At 42.2% G+C, this 22,398-nt stretch overlaps 1 protein-coding gene across 2 annotated transcripts in view; it reads left to right on the top strand.

Moving 5' to 3' along the window:
- Positions 1-22,398, top strand: part of ISM1 (isthmin 1) — a 55,648-nt gene that overhangs the window by 16,326 nt on the left and 16,924 nt on the right. The window contains exons 2-3 of one of the 2 annotated variants that reach the window (XM_030557991.1): positions 15,727-15,966; positions 21,835-22,102. In XM_030557991.1, the coding sequence (XP_030413851.1) occupies positions 15,727-15,966; positions 21,835-22,102 (508 nt within the window). The remainder of the gene's footprint in view (positions 1-15,726; positions 15,967-21,834; positions 22,103-22,398) is intronic. The other variant, XM_030557992.1, reaches the window with a different exon arrangement.

The following is a 22,398-nucleotide window of genomic DNA, read 5'->3' as shown; positions in this document are numbered from 1 at the left end:
TTCAAAGAGAAGGTTAAGGGGTGAACAGATTGCAGTTTAAGAACCTACAGAGGGACAGAAATTTGATAATAGAGGGCTCTTAAGTCTAGCAGACAAAGGTTGGAAGTTTAAGCTAACCACATTCAGACTAGAAATAAGGTCCAAATGTTTAATAGTGAGTTAATAGTATAGTAACTAACCATTGAAACAAATTACCATGGATTCTCCATCATTGGAAATTTTTAAATAAAGATAGATGTTTGTTTAAAAGATATGCTCTAGTTCAGCCACAGCTATTGGATTTAAAGCAAAAACTTATTCAGAGAAGTCCAGTGGCCTGTATTGTGTAGGAGGTCAAACTAGATAATCGCAATGATACCTTCTGCCCTTATCTACCAATCACACATCAGCTGTGTAGGCATCGGACACCATCAGGTGTATTCCTCTGATGAGGTCTAGTTTGAAATGACAGAGACAGCTTGTTGGGTTAATGCACTTCTGAGGGTTCCAGATTCAAAGCTTGTGAAATTTCAGTAAGCACAGTGGGGCTGAAACAGATAATAGTTTCTGGATTCTGAAGAATACATAAAAAAATGAGCCAGATTCTCACATCTGATCTGGCTTCTGGGCACTGTTGAGGTGGTGCTAAGGAAGCAAAATCTGTAATTAGCAAGCAGAGAACTCTACTGGCAGGGGGAGCTCTCAGCTTGCATAAAACAGATGTCTCCTGCCTACTCTCCACCACAACACAGAGTGAAGGATAGAGCTCTGTTTCACAAATTCTCAGGTAGGATAAGGTCCTTTAGGGACTACAGCAGAACCTCAGTTACGAACATCAGAGTTACGAGTTGACTAGTCAACCACACACCTCATTTGGAACCAGAAGTACATAATCAGGGAGCAGCAGAAACAAAAACAAACCAAAAAGCAAATACTATACAGTACTGTATTAAACATAAACTACTAAAAATAAAGGGAAAGCAGTGTTTTTCTTCTGAATAGTAAAGTTTCAAAGCTGTATTGAGTCAATGTTCAGTTGTAAACTTTTGAAAGAACAACCATAATATTTTATATAGCGTTACGAACATTTCAGAGTTACGAACAACCTCCATTCCCAAGGTTCTACTCTGTATGCTACTGGGTTAAACTAGAGCAGCCCCATGGCTGCTCTAACTCATGCTGGTGCTGGGCCAGCCAACAATTTATCTGAAGAATAATGCTGTCTTATGGTAGCCAAGCAGTATGAGCATGGTAGCAGACCACCACTTGTCATGTTTACATTCTAAGGGACTTCACTTTTTCAGTCTGGGGTAGAATATTGAACTTTGAGGTGTTGGCCTCAACAAAATTCTGGACTAGGTTCCTGGATTGAGATACATTTGGAATTAGTATCTGTCCTATTCAGGTTCTTGTACATCCCATATCACTATAGTAATCTGTCACCAATCTCTTCCCTCTACACATACCCATTTTTGGCAAATGAGTTCTGTCATACTGCCAAGTGGGAAGAGAGAAAGGAATCCTCTGTCTATACCAGGGATCAGCAACCTTTCAGAAGGGGTGTGCCGAGACTTCATTTCTTCATTCTAATTTAAGGTTTCGTGTGCCAATAATACATTAACGTTTTTAGAAGGTCTCTTTCTATAAGTCTATAATATATAACTATATTATTGTTATATGTAAAGTAAATAAAGTTTTTAAAATGTTTAAGAAACTTCATTTAAAATTAAATTAAAATGCAGAGCTCCCAGACCAGTGGCCAGGACCCAGGCAGTGTGAGTGCCACTGAAAATCAGCTCGTGTGCCGCAGGTTGCCTACTCCTGGTCTATACTATCCACTGCACTGCTGAAGTACAGTGCATAGAAAATTCCTGACTCTGTGTTAATCAAAAACCTATTGTCTTTTCGCCTTGTTAAGAGGAAAAAGCTCTGTTAAGAGGTCACAAAACAGCCACAGCCTGACCAAAATAAATGTAGAAATGTATTACATTGCTCTTTAGAAGAACTATTCTACCATTTGGTTAGGAATATTCCTCTGTGCATTAAGAGGTTAATTTTCAGCCTAATGCATTGGATTTAGCTGTTCATCATATTTAGTGGTTAAATTCTGTATGTATAATTGAAAATGTATCCTGTTAGTGGGCCAGAGTCTCATGTCACCTGTGTAACATTATTGGGATCCATCAGACAGCACAATTAAAGATAGTCCTAAAGTTCTGCTTAACAATGTGGAAAAAGAACTAGATATCAGTACAAAGGCATGTCAGTTGTGGTGTGGCTCTTTTATAAATTGAGCACACCTGCAATAAAGTTGGCAGTCTGCACTAGTGTCTTTGTCTGAAATCAGTCTTAATCCATAGCTGATGCCTTCTGATACAGCTACTCACACAAAACCAAAATGCTAGTACGTGGTGTCAAAAACATTACAAGTTACCCCAGTGCAAAAACAGAATGACTCCTGAAATCAACAGGAGTTGCACTGGAGTAATACAGGTGCAACAGAGCATAATTTGAGTCCTTAGCTTTGCCTGTGAGTTACAGCAGTGCAATTTTATTAAATTTTAAAGTTGTTCTAGTTACAACGCAAACCACTAATACAGGCATGGTTACATCAATTTAAACCTCACTTAGATCAATTCAATTTGTCAATATATTACACAGAGCTATTCTAAGTTGATTAAAGATAACATATTTGATAATTCAAGTTCTTCAATTTCCATTTTACTTTTTGAATACACCACTTTCATTTAACAGATATTTTTCAAACCGTAGGCCAGTCTACTAAGAGGCTATCCTTAAGAAAATTACAATTTCCTGTAGGAGACTGTATGGGTGCATGCATACATGCACTCATTAGGGTTGCCACCCAGCTGGATTTTACCCAGACGTTCCAGTTTTTGGCTTCTGTGTCTGGGTCCCCTTTAGGGTTGCCAGGTGATGGGTTTTCGACTGGAAAATCTGTTCGAAAAGGGGATCTGACAACCCTAAATGGCACTCGAACCTAAACTCCAGTTACCGCGGGATGGGGGGAGGCGGCAGGTCATTAACCCGCACCAGCTCCTGCTCGGCTGGGGCCACCTCCTACATGCAGGCAGGCTCCTTGAGACAACCCAGCAAGCGACGGGTGGGGGAAAGGAGCAAATGATGGAGGCAGTGCTTGGGGGAAGAAGCGTGGCAGAGGGCAGTGCCTCAGGGTCCAGTTACCAGCAGTTAGAAAGGTGGCACCCTAACACTCATGTTTTCAGGGCTGAGGAGAGAATTAAATCAAGATGGAAGCCATAACATTAATCCCTGCCTACCTGGTTACTAACCATCTGTAAGAGAAGAGTGTATAAGGCAAATATCCATTATCAAAGGTATGTCTTCACTGCAAAGAAAAACCCATGACTCTGAGTCTCAGAGCCTGAGTCAGGTGATTTGGGTTTCTGGGGCTCCGGCTTGCGGAGCGGTGTTCCCACTTGGCTCCGAGACTCACACCCCTCAGCCGGTTTCTGAGCCCGACTCCAGCCCAAGCATACATACACTGATATTGTTAGCTCTGCAAACAGCCTAGTCAATTGATCTGGGCTCTGAGACATGGCACTGCAGGTTTTTCCTTGCAGTGTAGACAGTAAACGGAAATATAGCCCCAGGTTACTATACAGTGATTACAGAATTATTTTATTGATTGGGCCTTGATTTTACTGACCTCCATCCTTCAATTCTATATCAAATGTATCCCTTCGATTACATCTGATTCACTTACCTTGTATTTCCTGCGCAAGAGACTGAAATAATTCAGCAATACTGCAGCAATGAAAGCCTTTTATAACTTCCCATTTTTAACATGACTGTAGCGTCTGCAAATGCTAGTCTCCTGAGAGTAGCCCGGTAACTAAGATGGATTACATTTATTATTGTATGAAGATGCAATGTAGATGTTGGTGGCATTGTGTAACTGATTTTAAGATTAGTTTGGATTTAGTTCTGTCAATGTTCACTACACAGATCAGACAGTAACAAAATAGTTAATGATTCATGGGACATGAATGCTGCCATTTCACTTTAGTTGAAGAGCATGGGTATTTATTTTAAATCATTTTTTGTTAATGTTGTTTTCTTGAAACCAGTCAGATTCAAGTGTTAAGCCTAGCTAAAATATATTTCAGTTAGTTCAGTAAAATAGTTATGTATAGTGGAAGCCTTATGGACTATGGCTAGAATGCACAGAGTGTTTGAAAACCTGTAACCACAGTGATAGTTTTTTAAAAGAATGTTCACCGCATGGGATTTTTAAAGGTGTTCTATTTTGCCGCCCCCCACATTACAGCTTCACAGTATTGTACATGATGTCCTATAAAGAAGATATATGTCTGTGACTGAGCTTTGAAAAAGGGCCATGGTGCCTGTTCCATTTAAAGGGAATGAAGTCAAGCAGTAAATTTGCTGGTCGCCCTTTTCATATTGACTGCATCTCAGCCAGGAGTTAGTCTTTGATGTTGTAACAATAGAGAAGAGGCAGAGGAGGAGGATTATGACCTCCAAAACATCGAAACAAGTCTGCATTCACTACAATTGTTGTAGACGACAATCCATGTATATCACAGGTCTGTACCACACGCTCCATCTTAACTGTCTGTGGGAAAGGAGAGTGTCTTGGTATGAGTAAGTAGTTTGCAGTTTCTCTATTGTCAGAACTACCTGTTCATTATTTCCACCTCTCTCTGGGCTTTAAATATTTCTTTTCTTTCTTCATCTTATTCTCTTCTATAACCTAAAGGAGGGGTGGGAAAACTATGGCCCCTGGGCCACGTCTGGCCTGTCAGACCTTTTTTAATCCAGCCCTTGAGCTCCTGATGAGGAACAGGGTTGGATTTGCCCCGCTCCAGTGCTCCAGCCAGGGAGCGGGGTCAGGGGCTTGCCCCGCTCTGCGCATGCCGTGGCTCCATGCAGCTCCCGGAAGCAGCGGCATGTCCTCACTCCAGCTCCTACACATAGGGGCAGCCAGGAGTCTCCACACGCTACCCCCGCCCCAAGCGCCGACTCTGCAGCTCCCATTGGCCAGAAACCGCAGACAATGGGAGCTGCAGGGGCAGCGTCTGCGGACGTAGCAAAGCGCAGAACTATCTGGCCACCTCCACGTAGGAGCTGGACGTGCCACTGTTTCTGGGAGCTGCTTGAAGTAAGTGCCGCCCGGGCCTGCACTCCTGACTTTCTCCCATGCCCCAATCCTCTGCCACAGCCCTGATCCCCCTCCTGCCCTCCAAACCCCTCAGTCCCAGCCCGAAGCACCCTCCTGAACTCAGGGTGTAGGGAGCATGGCTGGGGCAACACTGGAGCTGCAACACTAACTCTGCATCACTGTGAGGATGCCCTGACACTGGGGAGAGCCTCGTGTGGTTGCAGCAGAGATGCTTTGTATTCGGAAGACCTGGGCTATAGATGGAGATACTAACACATCTCTAAAATGAGCAGTAATTAAGCCTGATCATTAACTTGTCCTATCTCTAGCTGCCCATCTAATCAAGGCTGCTGAGATGGCGGGAATGCCAGGATAAGATGCTATCGAGTCACTAGGTTTCTTGTTGATTTGGTGGATGATCCCCTGGTTATGTTTGGCAAAGGTCAGGTGACCATATATCTGTCAGCCACAACTACCTCCGACCACCAGGCTTTGTTGACTCAGCTGTGGACACTGGCAGGTGTGGCGAGCATGGAGAAATACCAGAAGGCAGTGTTGTGCAGTTACTCATCTACCCTGACAGCTCTCTTCTGCAGAAATCAGCTGAGTTCAAATATGCCACCACTCTGATTCAGTCTAGGCTGATGACCATTTAAGAAAAAGGAAACTTTTAGCAGCAGTTCACAGACACTGTTCCCGACCAAAGCTCTGTCTCCTTTGTCAGGCCCAGATGATGCAGGGTCTTTGGTTTCCCAAGATGCAGACTGATGAAAGCAAACTGGCCAAAGCTCAGTTCAGTTAAGGCTGGTTAAAGGTAGCAACTAGAGTGCTTAAGGAGAAACCATTAGATCCCACAGTGCTCCTGAAGTCACGGGTACCTCTAGGGGCCAAAAATGCCTTTCTCCATCTTGTTTGTTGTGCCACTTGTGACCATTTCTCTTGGATGCAGACCCTGCCATAGTTACCCATGCCTTTGTCCCTCTCCAGGAATAAAATTGTTTTTTCTTTTTTTTAATAGCATATTAAAAGTGAGTCAAAAATAGGGCTTTGCATGGAATGACTGTTGCTGAAATAAGATTTGCTTGTCACTTTATGGATGGTCAGAGTAAAGTCGAGTTTAATGTTATCCATGTGATTGCTTTGGGTATTGCCATTTTAATTCTTCCCACTGTCCATTATGAGAGGAATTTTCAACTGAAGTCAGTGCTTGAGTTTTTGCATACATCAGTGGGGAGGGGGACTTAAGGGGATATGCCAGGTCCCCACTACTCAGTTCTGCGTTTCTTAAAAAGAAAGATAGCTGGACAACCAGTCAGCCTCCCCAGCACCTCTCCCCCACAAGACATACTACCATCACCCCCAAAATTTGAGGGCTGACTACAATGCTCAGTATTGGACACTAATCCCTCCCACTCAAACACAAAGTGGAATTAAACAGCAACAATGAAAGCTACATGACCATTATTCTGCTAACACGCATTTCTAACTTTACTCTCATGAGTGGTATTGGGAAAGTCAGTCAGACTACCCATATGAGCAGTTACATGTGTAAGAGTTTGCAAGATTGAGGCCTATTTAGGTAGCAATTTGGTTTTGGTTTTAAAATTTAAGGCCTACATTTTCAAGAGCAACTTTTGGTGCCCAAATGGAGACACCTTAAAGAGCCTCAATTTTCAGAGAATAGATGCTCTACACTTCCTGAAAATCAGGTACTTTTATGAGGATTCAAGTTGGGCATCCAAGTGTTGTGATTCCAAAAGTCACTAATCACTTTTGAAAGTTGAATCCTAAACAAAACAGCCCATGGGAAACGGTTAGAGGTGATCTTACCAAAAAATGAGGCCAGGCTAATGCCCAAATTATACATGATTTTGGCATAACTGTCCAGCCTGTCTCCCCACTGCACCATTTAAATTTTTTTTACAGTAATTGCCCAAAGCATCTGGGGGCAAATGCTAAGAAATTGACCAATGCCAGAATCTCCTCTACTCTTCTTGAATCTCTCTTCCAGCCAAGACAACATTTTAAGTAAGGTTTGATTCTGCCCTCTTCACCAAAGCCACTGAGCAACCTCACTCATTTAGCTCCTAGCAGAGTGAAACAGGTGCTTCTCTACTGCAGCCTTTCCTGACTTCTGCTTCTCTTTCACTCTCTTTGCTTTCTCTCCTTTTTGTGGCTTTCACAGTTTTGTGCTCTCCTGACCTTGCTGACTGATTGTAGTGGCGTCTTCTCTGCCAGTTCTCCAGCTATGCAATGGGTTCCCTAGTTCTTTTGTAGCGTAATCTGCATTACTAGAGGAGCAAAGAGAGGCAGTCACAACAGCCACCTCCCTTTCAATTTGCAGTCACATAATGTCCCTGTGGCAATTACAGACATTTATTTGGAAGAGTAGTATTAGGAAAGTAATGTAACTAAGCAGCAGGAAGCAAGGAAGAGCGAGCAATATATAGCCAGCCACCTCACCACAGACCATCAGCAAGCGCTTCACAAATTTGCAATTTTTTCCTGTATACACACTGGGGCATCTCATCCAGCTCCAAGTAGATGCACTTCTCCATCCCAGTCCAGATCTTGTTCACTCTAGCCATTTCTCAGACATCTCCTTTCAGATGTCCCACTGCTCTCTCCACAATTGAACTGCTGAATTCAGAGGAAGTTTTAAGATGCCCAAATCATTAGTAAGGGGACACTGGTACCAAGCTTGATAAAATGGTCATCAAACTTCTCAAAAGTAGGGTCTTAAAGCTTGCAGGCTGAGATTAATTCTCAATAGAATTCCACTGTAAGTGATGGATTTACTCCTAGGATGAATTTGACCATCAATGTTAATGTCATTAACATCCAGGTGGCTTCAAGCATTCAGTGCAGCTAATGAGTTTAAAGACTCAGTTAATTTATTGCAAGAGTAACTTAGACTTCAGTAGTGACCTGCAGGGGGTGGGGGTGAAGAAATGAAGATAAATATTTTTCTTTCACCTACCTGTCTGATTCAGAGGCATCTGCCTTGTTCAGTTCCTATATGATATTCATTTCCTGTCTGCAGTCTAGTGGAATGCCCGTTGAGTTGTTTGAAATTGAAACTCAAGTCATGCTTCTTTCATAGGCTCTAGAAAATAGTGAAAGAAGAAGGGGAGCTGTTTTTAAATAATATTTTTGTATATAGATGGTGTATGTATAGTATAAGAAGCCTGGTTCTTTTACATGTCTGCTTGCTCAGTTTCTTCCCCTTGCAACCGCGCCTCCCTCCCCCTGCAACCTTCCAGGGACAGAAGGAGGACATAGCATCCTCTGTAGCTTGTTTCTGAAGCAAGAAAGCTTATTACCATTGTGTATGCAGATGCAAGTTATTCCGTTGGAATTCAGTCATTCATGTGACCCTTACCCCCAATCCTTTCAAAATGGAGATGCTCACACTGCACTTCCATGCTTAAAAATATATTGCTTATATAATGAGCAAGGGACTAGATGTGGTATGTGACCTTGACCTCATCATTTCACGTCTCTGCCTCAGTTTCTCTGTCTAAACTGGGGAGAATATTTACCTGACATGACTGTTGCAGTGATTAGTATCTGCACAGTGCTTTGAACATATGAAGCACTAATTATTATTGGCAATTGTTGCCGCCTCCCCCCCGCCCCAAGCCAAACAAAAAAAAAGGTGGGGGGAGTGAATGGGAGAGGGGCAGGCAAGCAGACTTGCAGTGGTTTGGTGGTGTTTTCAGTATCCAAGATGCTAGTGAGCACAGGAAACATCACGTTTTTCAAATATAACATGTCTGCTTTCTTGCTTCCCTGTTATTAACTTTTGATTGTGTGATGAAGTCATCCTGTAGCTTGTGACCCACATGGAATTAACACTTTCAAGTCACCAAGGAAAACATCTGCCAGATACTACAGCCAGAATATCAGACCCTTCTGTAAGCCCAGGGTGAATATTTAGTGGCCTTTAAAAGGAAGGCATAGATGCAGGGAGTAATTGTTTGTTGGAAACTATAAACGGCTGAAGGAAACATTGAAACTGTGAATTGTTTTCAAGCAAGGTCATTTTTTCTGCTTGGGAGAGATAAAAACTTCAATTATTAAACCTGGTTTACATCACTGAAATCATAGTCTTAGTGACTGAGTGGAATGAACTTGTGAAGGATCATCTTAAAAAGCCACAAGATCATCTTAAAAAGCCACAAGAAGAATTTTAGACGTAGGTATCTATTGTCTTTCAATTACACTGACTATACATGCTGACCTGTAAAAACCAGACCAAAATATTGCATTCAAACAACATTAGCACTCTGGATTTCTGGAATATTTTTGTGGCTTTGATTTTAGCTTTTAGCAGATACTTTCAGTCTGCTAGGACTTGCTTATTGTGTGTAAAAGATGATGTGATTTCTCAGTATTGGGATTTAGATTACATAGACAAAATTCAGCCTTAGTGTAAACAGGTGCAACGCTATTGAATTTTGCTCCGCACTGAGATGGCTAAAGGCTTGATCCAGTGCTTGTTGAAGTCAAAGGAAGGGTTCCTGTTCACTTCAGTGGGTGATGGATCCCACGTCCTTGGTGATGGCCCCTCAAACCAGGGTTGCCAACCCTCCCGATTTCGCTGGGACGCTCCCAGAATCAGGCTCTATCTCCCAGAAGCTACTGAAGCCAAACCAGGAGATTTTAGGTGCTGAAATTCCAGTGGCACAGCAGGACTAAGGCAGGCTCCCTGCCTGCCCTGGCTCCGCGCTGCTTCCAAAAGCAGCTGGCGCAACCCTGTAGCCCCTGGGGAAGGGGCCGGGAACTGCAGCCAATGGGAGCTGCAGGGGCGATGCGTGGGGGTGCGGGCAGCGCACGGAGCCCCCTGCTCCTCCCAGGGGCCACAGGGATGTGCCAGCAGCTTCTGAGAGTGCCGCGGGGCCAGGGCAGGGAGAGAGCCTGCCTTAGCCCTGCTGCGCTGCCTGGCTGGAGCCTACACCCCACACCTCCTCCTGCCCCCAGTCCTGAGCCCCTCCAAGAGCCTGCACCTTCTCCTGCACCCCAATGCCAGCCCTGAGCCTCCCTCACACCCAAACTCCCTCCCAGAGCCTGCACCCCTCACCCTCTCCTGCACTCCAATCCCCTGCCCCAGGGTCAGCCCAGAGCCCACACCCTCTCCCACCCCCCTGCCCCAGCCCAGTGAAAGTGAGTGAGAGTGGGGGAGAGCAAGCAATAGAGGGAGGAGGGATGGAGTGAGCAGGGCGGGGACAGGCCCTCCAGGCAAGGGGCAGGGCAAGAGTTTTTGTGTTTATCCAATTAGACAGTTGGCAACCCTAAATCAGGGTTGAGGCACGTTAGCAGAGAAGTTGGCATCGCTGCCTTGCTGCACCTGTTCTGTGGACACTTCATTGTCCAAGGTGGTCAGGACAAGATCTTGCACCAGTCTTAAAATTAAAAAAAGCTAGCAGAATTAGTACTTCGTGTTGTAACGCGATGGTACTGAAATACAAGTGAAATAGGTGGCCTCTGTTTCAACTGTTCCTTTGTATTTTCAACTATGAAGTCAATAAGTTTTTTGCACACAAAGCTGTTGCTAGCTAATGTTTTAAAAGGGAGATTTTCAGAGATACAAAAGGCAATTGGATGCTCACCTCCCGTTTAAGACTTTGAAAAAAAAAATCTCCTTAATTACAGTTAAATTTTGTGCTACTCCTCCTCCTTCAAGGCCCCACATAATTCTTCCCCTCCCTGCATAACAATCCCTATAGCTTTATCTGCTGCAGAATAAGTGGCTATGTGTCCTGTATTTAAAACAAATAACTTGCAATGGAGACTTTTTTTTCCCCTGCTGACCTGGAGCTCTGGCCACAGATAAATCCCCTTCTATTGTAAAAAGGTTTACAGAGATTGTCAGTTCCTCACCTTAAGGATGAGCTGTGCTGTTTGTATTTTAACAAGTGAGGAGAATGTGACAGATGAGCTAGAAATGGAGCATGAGGATATCAGCCATCCTGTAGAATTTGTGTTCAAAAACTGTAGCAAAGAGATTCCAACTTTGGGGATAGGAGGGTTGGGTTTGTCCCAATCCTCTGAAGGAAAAAACCATTGTTTGCAAGGACTTCAGATCTGGAACCAACGTTCACCAATATTGTGAAAGACAAGGAACCTGGCAAGGAAGAAGTCACCTCTGAAACTGAGTTAAGGATGGATTGGCTCGAGACCTTTCTAAATGCCATATTTCATTCAGCAAATGAATGAGTCTACACATAAAGGAAGCATAGGTATAACTTTGGCCTTGTGCTATAGATCTGGGGAATTCAGAATAGTAAACACGAACAGTTCATCTACACAAAACAGCAAAACCCTAATCCTGCTGTCCTAAATCATGGACCAGATTCAGACTGGGTGCAACAGCAGTGAAATTGTATTCACTTAAACTAGGTCTGAATTAGGCCTTGCAGGATGATCCTTTCAGGAAATGGAGACCCTAGCTTTCCTAATACACTTCTACCCCGATATAGCGCGACTCGATATAACACAAATTCAGATATACCACAGTAAAGCAGCACTTGGCGGGGGCGGGGTTGTGCACTCCAGCGGATCAAAGCAAGTTCGCTATAATGTGGTTTCACCTATAACGCGGTAAGGTTTTTTGACTTCCGAGGACAGTGTTATATCGTGGTAAAAGTGTATTATGTACATAAGAATGGCCATACTGGGTCAAACCAGTGGTCCATCTAGAACCAGTTTCCTTCCTTCCAACAGCAGTCAGTGCCAGATGTTTCAGAGGGGATGAATAGAACAGGGCAACTATCAAATGATCCATCCCCTGTCTCTTGTCCCAGCTTCTGTCAGTTAAAGGTTTGGGGATACCGAGAGCATGGGGTTGCATCTTTGACCATAATGGCTTTTTGAGATGGGGCAACCAGAATTGCATGAAGTATTTAATATGTGGGTGTACCATAGACTTATATGGCAGCATCGTGATATTTTCTGTCTTCTTATCAATTCCTTCCCCGATGATTCCTAACATTGTGACAGCTTTTTTGACTGTTGCTGCACATTGAGCAGATGTTTTCAGAGAACTACCCACGATGACTCTAAGGTCTCTTTTTTCTGAGTGGTAGAAGCTATCACTTTGTATGTATAGCTGAGATTGTAGTTTCCAGTGTGCATTACTTATCAGCACTGAGTTTTGTTTAATTATGTACATGTGCTAAGTTACCTTGAGTCATATTTTGGTTGCTTTGGCACTTTGGGCAGTGGGACTCAGATACTATTGCAATGGGCAATGCTACAAAATCGCAAGCTAGCTAGACAGAAGAGGTCACCTCAGCAGCCCTCAGGCCTGGCACCACATCATGAACACAGAGTAGAAGAAGAGTAGCACTAGGCAATGTAAGTGGTCCCAGAGGGGGGAATAGCTAGGTCAAGATATAGTCAGTAGGGCCCAAATCCACAAAGATACTTATGCAACTAAGTTCCAATTATAGGCACCTGGGTAGTTGCCATCTAACAGGCAGTTTTGCAATGCTTTGAGCAACAGGGGGCAAGTAAATACTAGTTTACTATATTATGACTGAATACAGCAGGCCAGAGCATCAGCTGATGTAAGTCAGCATAGCTCCACTGATTTCAGTGGGGGTTATAATGATGCATTGGCTAGAAATTTGAGTCAAAATTTTTAGAGAGAAACTCGAAGGCACTGCTGCCTTTGCATCTGCTTTGCTCCTTTTGCTACATATTCCTTTGCAGTGAAAGAACAGTCAGACCATTTTTGTGGATCACAGATGGGACACAGATACAAATTTTATATCCATGCAGGAATCTAGCCATTAGGATTACCATCAGCATAGGGAAGAGGTTCTCAAACTGTGATCTGCAGACCGAGCTCCATTCAGGTGGTCTGCAGATAGTTCCCTCTAAGGTGCATGCCTGGGCGGCCACACATGAGAGAATGAACGGCCACCCTCCTAATTAGTGGAGCCGCGCAGGTGTGGTTCCACTAATTAGGTGCCTGGACCCTGGAGAAGACGCACATGTAAGGTGAGGTGGTGGCCTTGGTGGGAGGGGGCAGTGGGGTGAGGTGGGGGAAATAGGAAGGGGGGAGAATGGCATGAGAAGAGGGGGTGGGGTGAATTTGGGACGTGCAGGGTTGCGGCGACCAGAGAAAGAGGCAACTTTCCCCAGCTCCAGGGCTGCGGCTGCTGGGGAGAGAGAGCCCTCCTTTCCAGACCTAGCTCAGGGGGCTGCTGTGGTGAGAGAGAGAGACCCCCCCTGCTCCTTCCCAGCACCAGCTCAGGGGTTGCTGTGATGGGGGAGAGAGGGAGAGACTCACCCACCCTTCTTCCCAGACTACTGGTATTAAAATATGAGTTGTGTGTTTTTATTTGTAAAACAAAAAACACTAATTATTATTATTATTATTTATTTATTAAGGGGTTTTTTATATTGTGCTTTTATCCAAAGTGCTTTTCAGTAGTTAGCTAACGGTACAAACAACATTTGGAAAGATCATTACATGGTCTATCAAGACCCTCAGCAATTTTCAAGTGTTCCATGAAAAAAGAAGTTGGAGAACCACTGGCATGGGGTACTAACCCTGGAGCCCTAAAGAAATGTAACAATACTTTAGGTGTAGCAACAGCTTACCTTACATATAACATCACAAAACATCCCCTCTAACTGGACAGCTGATTTTGTCAGGGTCAGGATATTTCTAGTTAAAATAAAGCCCTTCACCTTCCAGGGCAAAGGAAAAGAGTCTAACCCCCACCCCCTTCCCCTCCTCCAAGCAGCTGCACCCTGGTCTTGGTGGTTTTATAATGGGGACATCTGCCTGCTAAGGATTTAATTAAAACCACCAGTTTATCTTACCTCTGGCACTGAACTATTGAATGGCGGTAAGCATAATAGTAGCCACTCACTCCTGTTATGTGAAGGGGTATTAACTTTTGTAACCCCAATTCAGGTCAGGTAGAAATGTACTTGAGTCTCTTACTAGCAATCTTGTGTCACATCCTTGTTACAAGAGCTACAGGTCAGTACTGAATTTGAATTTAAACCAATGATACAGAGAGCTGGGGCTGTGCATATCTCTTACTAATTCCATCAGCTATGTAGGCTGCATTAGTGTAGAAAATTAAGATGCTTCTGAAATCACAGGAGAAACCCTTTATGAAGTGGATATTTAATTTTGCAATAGAAGTCATCAGATATCCTGCCCCAAAACAGTAAAATGTCATATTTCTTCATTGGTTTCTGTCTGTCTGAAGTTGTTTTATAGCAGCAATAGTGTCTTTTGTCAGACGTACTCCGCGCATAACTGGGAAACTGTTTAATCACAGTGTTCCAAGATACTGATGTAAATCACTCATTATCTAACAGTAATCTAAAGCCTTAAACCAGTGTGCCTGTCAGAAACACGTACATTAGCTGAAGGTGGCTAGACTTTACAATTAATTTGTCTATTAAAATTACATACGGGCTCTGTATGTGCCATATCCTGTTTGCATGCCTTTAATAACTAGCACTGTGATTGACGGTACTCAGTGTTTGGGAAGACCTTGTTACCTCAGATGCCCTTTATTATGCCTCTCTAATGTGTGATAACAGTAGGTAAGCTTTACCCTGAACAAGAGTTTACTGAGGGAAGTTGGGCTCTTAGTTTTTCATGTTACTGAGATTACTTTTCTGCCTTTCTGTCCTTCCTGTCCTCTGCTCACTCTTTGTTTAGGAGGAAAATGATGGTCATTTATAGGAATTATAAAGTCTTTAAATCATGATCTGAGGACTAAATATTTCAGCTAGAGGTTGGGGTCTATTACAGGAGAGGGGTGAGTGAGGTTCTGTGGCCTACAGTATGCAGGAGGTCAGACTAGATGATCATGATGGTCCCTTCTGGCCTTAAAATCTGTAAGTTTGTATCCAAGTGAGTTTGAAGGCAGATGAGTAAGAGCTGTCCAGTTCAGCATGTGATGATCTTTTAACCCTGCGAAGTCCAATGTGAACTTTGCATTCAGTACTTCTGTTTTGATTTCGCTGTGGGACAAAACCAAACCACTTTACGATAATGATGCCCTTTTATTGTTTTAGGTCATTAGGGGGCATGATTTTCAAAAGCACTTTTTGATCTTGCACCACACTTTTGCAAGTCAGGGTGTGAAGGCCAATCATTTCACATGTGGATGCCTAAAGTTCGGTGCCCATGTCCATGATGGGGGACCTGCTGGAAGACTGAAATTGTCAAAAGATCCTGAAGGAGCGAGGGTACCCAAGTAACATTGAATCTTATCTTATCTGGTCTGGCTGCAGATTTATACTATTGTAATGGAATGATTCCCTGAGAGCTGAAGCTGAACTCTTTGGAAAATTCTAGCGTTACATTTTACGTACTTGGGTGCCTAGCTTTGGGATGTACATGTAAGGATTTGTGTGCACCTTGCAGAACGTACAAAGACTGCCTGAGCAATGTTGTCCTGGTATTCTGCTGTTTGCACACAAGCTGTCTGTTTGATGATCTTCATCAATTTAAAAGTTGGAGGTAGGGTCCGAGTAGCCAAGGCTGGGTTTTATTGTTGCTGTTTTTATTAATGGTGTTATTTAATGTATTCCTTTCTCCCCAGAACACCCTGGGTGCAGATGGCCATTCTGCTCCCAAAACCAGCTTCACATTAAACCCCAAGGACAAAAGACAATATCCTGACCACCAGGCAGCACACAGACCATTCCCCAAACAGCGATTCAGGCAGGAAAATGGACACACATCATTACAAAGAGATGGACCCAGATCCTTCCTCTTGGATCTCCCAAACTTTCCTGACCTGTCAAAAGCAGACATCAATGGACAAAACCCCAACATTCAGGTACACACTTCATTAAGAATGTGATATTTTACACACTATGGAAAATAGCTTAACCCAACCACATCAGCTTTAAGCTTTGCTTTCAGTCACTGCCAGCTGTGCTTTCCTGTACCCTTCTTACGCGTGGTATCCCAACCCATAGTGTTATGTGGATAGAGAGTCTGAATACTTTTTGCTTACCTGGATGTACAGATCCCAGTTCCCCCTGAGCCCTTCTGTGAATGCCACTGACTGCACAGAGCTAGAGGTAGAATCATAGTTTTCTTGCAGATGTCTTTCTTTCATCCTCTTGTCATATCGATATTTTCCATTCTTTGGTTTTGGGCAGCGTTTTACCTCTTTTATTCTGTGGCCAACCACTGGCAATGTGACAGTCAGGAAACTAGTATTTTGGAAATTATGGTCAGATTCTCATTTGTTACATTAGTGTAAATCTCAACTGATTCCATAGATTACAGTGGAATGACTGCAGATTAGATTCTCACCTAGGGATTAAAATCTGGACCTCTGTTCAGAAAGCAAAGAATTAAATGTTAATCTTAGCAGCAGCCACCTTGAGTAGAAAGTCCCTCTCTCCACAAAAATCTGATACGTTTTTAGTCAAAATCTTCTTCCTGGTTTTGGAATAACGTATTACATGTCACTTGCATTAAAGGCAGAGGGTTAGGAAGAAAAAAATTAGCAATTTAATTTAGGGTCTCAAAGAAATATCTGCATTAATAAGCAGTCACGTTTAACCAAAATAATGTAGTGAACTATTGATCTGCCTAAAACATGTGTTTACAAAAACATAACGTACGATTATAACTAGTTCTCTTATTAAATAAATTCTCCTGGCACACTATACCGATCCACGCACAAATTTATCAAGGTATATATCTCTCTATTAGGCATCCATGCCTAAAGATAAAGATGTACTTTAGTTAGTCACAGACATTTATTAGGAAACAACAAAATGTATCAAAGCTGATGCTCCATTACTTCATAGACAAATTGTAACATTCCAAATTTTTACAGCTTTGGACCTAGCACCATTCCAATATTTGACAGGCCTAGGTAGTAAATGTATGTGTTTTGACTGCATGTTGAATACATGCTTTCTGCTAGTAGAAGCCTTCCAGTTATATATTCATGAATTCCTAGAGGAGGGTAGTCTGAGAAATTGTACAAAGGCCTGAAGCTGCAGACTGAGGTAAATAGTGTGCCACTATATGTATATATATATAGATATATATAAATATATTAACAAATAACAGCGTAAACCACAGAATATAGAGGGGGGGAAATACATTCCCTGGCAGGAAAGTTATTGAATGCTTAAAGCCAAAGAATGGATAAATGAGGAGTAACATTTTCTTGGCTTCCCAATACAAATTAATAATTGTTGTTGTCATTCCGAGCTCGTTTTTTCACTGGATGATGTGACATCTGAAAACTGGACAACACATGGAATGGTTCACCGGCGGTGACCATGGGGTCTTGGGCCTGAGAAACTTAGCCTTCTCTCACAGAAAACATTGGGTAGCTGGACCAAGATTTTACGGAAACAGGAGTCTAACTTTAGCCTCCTCAATTCATTTAGCACCTAATTCAATTTAAGCACCTAAATATGTGGCCAGAATTTCAGGCTACTTACTTAGGTGCGTAAATAGGGCTCCTCTTTCTGGGCTCCTCTTTCTGAAAATATTGGTCCTGCTGCCCAATGTTTTCTGGGACATACACATAGACCAATAATGATACATTTAAAAATGAAGACATTTTCCCTATAAATTGTAGAAGTATATTTTACAGGCCTGAAAGTCAGACTGTGAAAACAGTTTGAAATGATATTCCCATGAGCCCTGTTTCACAGAGTGGTAAAGAAAGCAATTGTTGTATCATGTCATAGTTATGCACTTGTCCACATTTTTTTTGTTGTTGTTGTTACAGGGAGTGTAATCACAGTGTTAAGAAAACTAGCCCTGCCCCAAGGTTACTACTCTAACTACAAAATCATTGTTGACTATAAAGTATTGGATCCAGTACACTAGAAACAAATAGAGCCACAAAACAGTCAGTTCTAGTTAGAAGATCTATGCAAAAGTTATGAAATACTTTAAAAAAAAAAACAGCTGCTAAAGTTAAAGAACTGACTTTTGTTGTGGTGCATGTAAGCCCTTTGCAAGTAATACAAAAAGGAATTTCTTACTGGCTTTTTTGTAGAAGTTTGGCCCATTTTTCAACCCCTGCATCATTTCATGCTGCATTTGTACAGTTGTTCAGTATTGGTAAGACAAGAGGTTGTTTAAGGGAGTAACCGCAGCAGCTGTTGCCATTAGTGTACTGTGGCTGGTTTTTAGCTTGGTGTCAGCGCTGCAGCCAAATGCACCATTGCACTTGAATAAACTAATTCATTGGAGGTCCTCTAAAATGTGAGGTGCTTTTTTAAAACCAGTGGCATATTTCCTTTGGGAGCACAGATTTTTTTCTTCTTCCTCACTGAAAAGCCCTTTTCTTCGTCTCCATTGATTTGACACATGCCAGCTCAGTTACGCATGCAGACCTGCCAGTGTGGAAGGGTTACTCAACGTAAAACAGAATCACTTCCTTACTTCCCATTAGCAACGAAAGTGAAGTCACGTCAAGGGGATGAGGCCACCTATTTATTTTCTCTTTTTGAGCTTTTCTCTCCCACACCTTGCTACAACCCATCCAATGCTACCCAGCTCTGAGGGGGGCTGCACTTGGAACCTGATACCCCAATTTTCATTGGAATGTTAGCTCTCTCCCGCCCTTGAATTTCGAGTCAAGTTTCCCACTCCTGTGGACCCTAAAGGGTGCTGTACTGTTGTGTCCCATTCTACTGCTCTGCGGCTACCCATTGCAATACAAACACCTTGGGAGTACAGCAGAAAAGGCAGGTGGTAAATGACACATGAAGCAGCTGGCAAGGGGAAAATCCTTGTGACTTGGCAGGTAGCAGTATTTTGTTATCCTGTGGGAACTTGATTCTTTGTCAAGTTTCATCACACACCAACTTACTTTTTAAAACATTAATGTGAATTTACACGGTCTGACAGCTGAATTCTGCAATGATGGGCATGTTAGAAATACTTGGACTCCAGAGTTGGAGAAGTGAAATCTCTGTGGAAGTATATAGTACACACTTTATTAATAATCCCTTTTTATCAGATGGGTTTAACACCTTGCAGTTTGCATTAGAGTGTTTGGGAAAACTGCAGCAGAATGGTGAGTGACTAAATCCATTTTCCTTAGGTCTATAAGAAAGAATAATATAATTGTTTAATAAATATTAACCCAACTTTAAGAAGACATTAATGCTACTTTGAGATGTGCAATCCTTAATAATAATCCCTGTAATAAGACTGCATAATAACAAACACATTACAAGTATAGGAGGGATAACTAAAAATTCAAAGATCTTTTTATATCTTAAAAATAACTTACTATTCTGAGTAATCTTTTTAAATTAGATTCCTATGGGATTTCAGATTACATCTGCTTGAAATGCACAGAGAGTTAATCGCAATAAACCGTATTACAATTTAAAAAATAGCAAAGAAGGACTGATTTTTGAAATGCTCCCTTTGGAAAGTCTTTTGTTTCCTTTTGTTTAGTTTTTGCTTTCAGAGTTAATGTGCTTTTAAAAAAAAAATCCTGTTGATATTCAGCCTGTGATAGAACCTTCCAAACATAGCAAATTGTCTTTAAATTGCTACAAAGCACCTTATTTATTCCCACTTATGGGATGCACAACACTGTTTTGCTTGGATCCGTACAGCCCACGAACTGTCACTTATAGTTTAAGCATATGAAATCTATTTTAATTCTCAGTTTCTAGAAATTGCAGTGAATAATCTGTTGGAGTAATCATTTTGATTCCACCATTAAAATGACAAAATGTAAGACAAAACTGTCCAGCATATTTTTGTTTATCTCCTTCCCAGAGACTTATTTTGTTACAACAACTGCAAACTTGTATTGCTTCTTTCTATACAATCCCAGTGGAACTTCCTAATAGCCTCCCAGTCCATTTCATCTCAAATTATCTGACAGTAGTCAGAGGGGAGGCAGTGTGAAAATGTAATGGCTTGTTTCTCCAAAAAGGAAATGTGTGCATTGTTTTGTAAGTGCACAACTGCATTCTGAGCTATTGAGCTCCAACAGATCTTCAGCTGGAGCCATTCCACTTCTGATGTAATGTCCCTTGGCAGCTCACAGGTAGCAGGACGGACATAGAAAGTAAATGAGGTTTTATTTGAGAGAGAGAGAGAGGTAGGGGTGTGTGTGTGTGTGTGTGTGTGTGTGTGTGTTTCGGTAAACCATGATTTTATTAAAACCAATTTTATGAAACTGTGAACTCTTAATCCAATTGCCTTCATGTCCCCAGCATAACAGGCTATTGTGCTTTGTCTGGTTTATAGAAACCCAATTTTAAGAAAGTTCTGTCCAAAAGACGTTTGTAACATGTAGATGTATCTATACAATTTACATACCCCCCCACATTTTATACGTTAGATATATATGACAGAACCACCTCTACACTCTGGCTCCTTTGGCCAACCCAAAAGTCCAGTTTACTCAGCAAGTTGAACTGGGTTTACAGCTGCATTGCATTAATGTAGCAGCACAAAGCAGCCAGGGCATACCAATGACTCTGAACCATAATTTGTCTGTCTATGGTCATACCTTATTTCCATGACACAGGGACCCCTAGATTCCTGATTGTTAGTACCACTGTCTCTCTAAATACATATGTGTGTGTGCACCCAACATTTATTTAAGAGTTTCATAATTAATTCATTAATTTTTATGCATTGAAAAGCAGCAGAGGGGTGTGTTATAATGACTATACAGTATTATACAGATTTATTTATATGCATGAATGTATGTGTGGCTTAAGGATTTAAGCAGGGAATCTTGAATCTGGGCTGTTCTATTCCTGGTTGATAGTGGCCTGTCCTACTTTAGACAAGTGATTTAAATGTACCTCTTCTTACCCCTCTGGAAAGTGAGTATAATCAAACCAATTTCAGAGGGCTATTGTGACAATTGCCAAAAAAATGCTTGAAGCTTCTCCAATGAATAGTAATATAAAATGTATATTTTGTTGAAAAAATGCTGACAGTCATTTATGATTAAAATTCCCACGGTAACCTTGGATATAAAAGGTATCTCAGGGTAAAAGAAGAATATAAAGAATCTGTGGCCACCTACACTATGGTTTCACATGCTAGTGCCAGCCCTAAATATTATAGTGTTGCAACTGTGCTACAGAAAAATCTACGAGGGTGCAAATGGTCTTACCAGCCAGTGACCAAGCCAACACTTGAGCGGATATTTAGCAAGCAAAGAGAATGCAACTGATTCTCTACTGCCTTGCACCTGGTGTAGTTATTTGCACCTATGCAAAGCCAACAACAAAGGCTACCGTTCTGATCTAGCACATTTCACATGCGCTTCATATTCAGGCCCAATGAATTTAAAATGAGTGGGTTTTTTTTTCCTCTTCACAAACTTTTATCGACTTTTCCCCTGAAGACAGAAAGCTTCACTATAAAGGTTTAAGATGCAGGTTTGGTTCTTGCTTTGTTCAGGATTTTGGTGGGAGGGGCGGGGGGCTTTTTGCTCCGAGATTTGACTCAGCAGAGGTGGCAGAAGGAATCACTGAGTTTCTGGGCTCACTAATCCACGTATGGTTTATAACAGGCTAGCCCTAAAGGATTACAAGCCCTTTTTGCTAGATAACATCAGTCCCTTATCTCTGTTGTATAGAAGATTCCCCACTGATGCATGGACACTCTCTGAGGAGATGTTCTGTTTTGGATTTTGCATGCTGACTGACCTGGCATAACTTGAATTCTCTAGGTTACCATAGAAGTGGTTGATGGCCCTGATGCTGAACCAGAGAAGGATCTGCACAAAGAGAGCAGCAAGCCTAGCTGGCCAGTCCCATCCCCTGACTGGAGGAACTGGTGGCAGCCATCATCCACCATGACTCGCATGAGTAGCGGTGACCAGGACTACAAGCATGACAGCACCACCGAAGATAGCAACTTCCTAAACCCTCTTGGTGGGTGGGATAGGCATGCGCCCAACCACCGGACTTTTGAATCCAAGGAGCAGCCAGAATATGGTGAGTTCGCATTCCAGACCTCTTATGGGCACCGTGGGATTGTAAAACTAGTTTGGGGGAAATGAGAATGGAGAGACGTCGCTGAAAGTAGGCCAAGCAAAATAGCATTTTTCCAACATGTGGCTTTTGTTCATTGGCTTTTAAATACAAATCTGTGCAGATGCACAAACTAGGCTGTGGTAGCCACATTCCACTTGTAAGTCTATAATCTTGAAAATTATACCAGTTATCCTACAAGAAGTTTTTTTTTATTCGTGAATATACTTTTTTTAAACAAAGGAAACAAGGTCTCATTT

This window comes from Gopherus evgoodei, chromosome 3 (genome assembly GCF_007399415.2).
Source record: "Gopherus evgoodei ecotype Sinaloan lineage chromosome 3, rGopEvg1_v1.p, whole genome shotgun sequence".
Taxonomy (NCBI): domain Eukaryota; kingdom Metazoa; phylum Chordata; order Testudines; family Testudinidae; genus Gopherus; species Gopherus evgoodei.
Note: the sequence above shows the minus strand (reverse complement) of the source record. Positions and strands in the feature narration are given on the sequence as shown.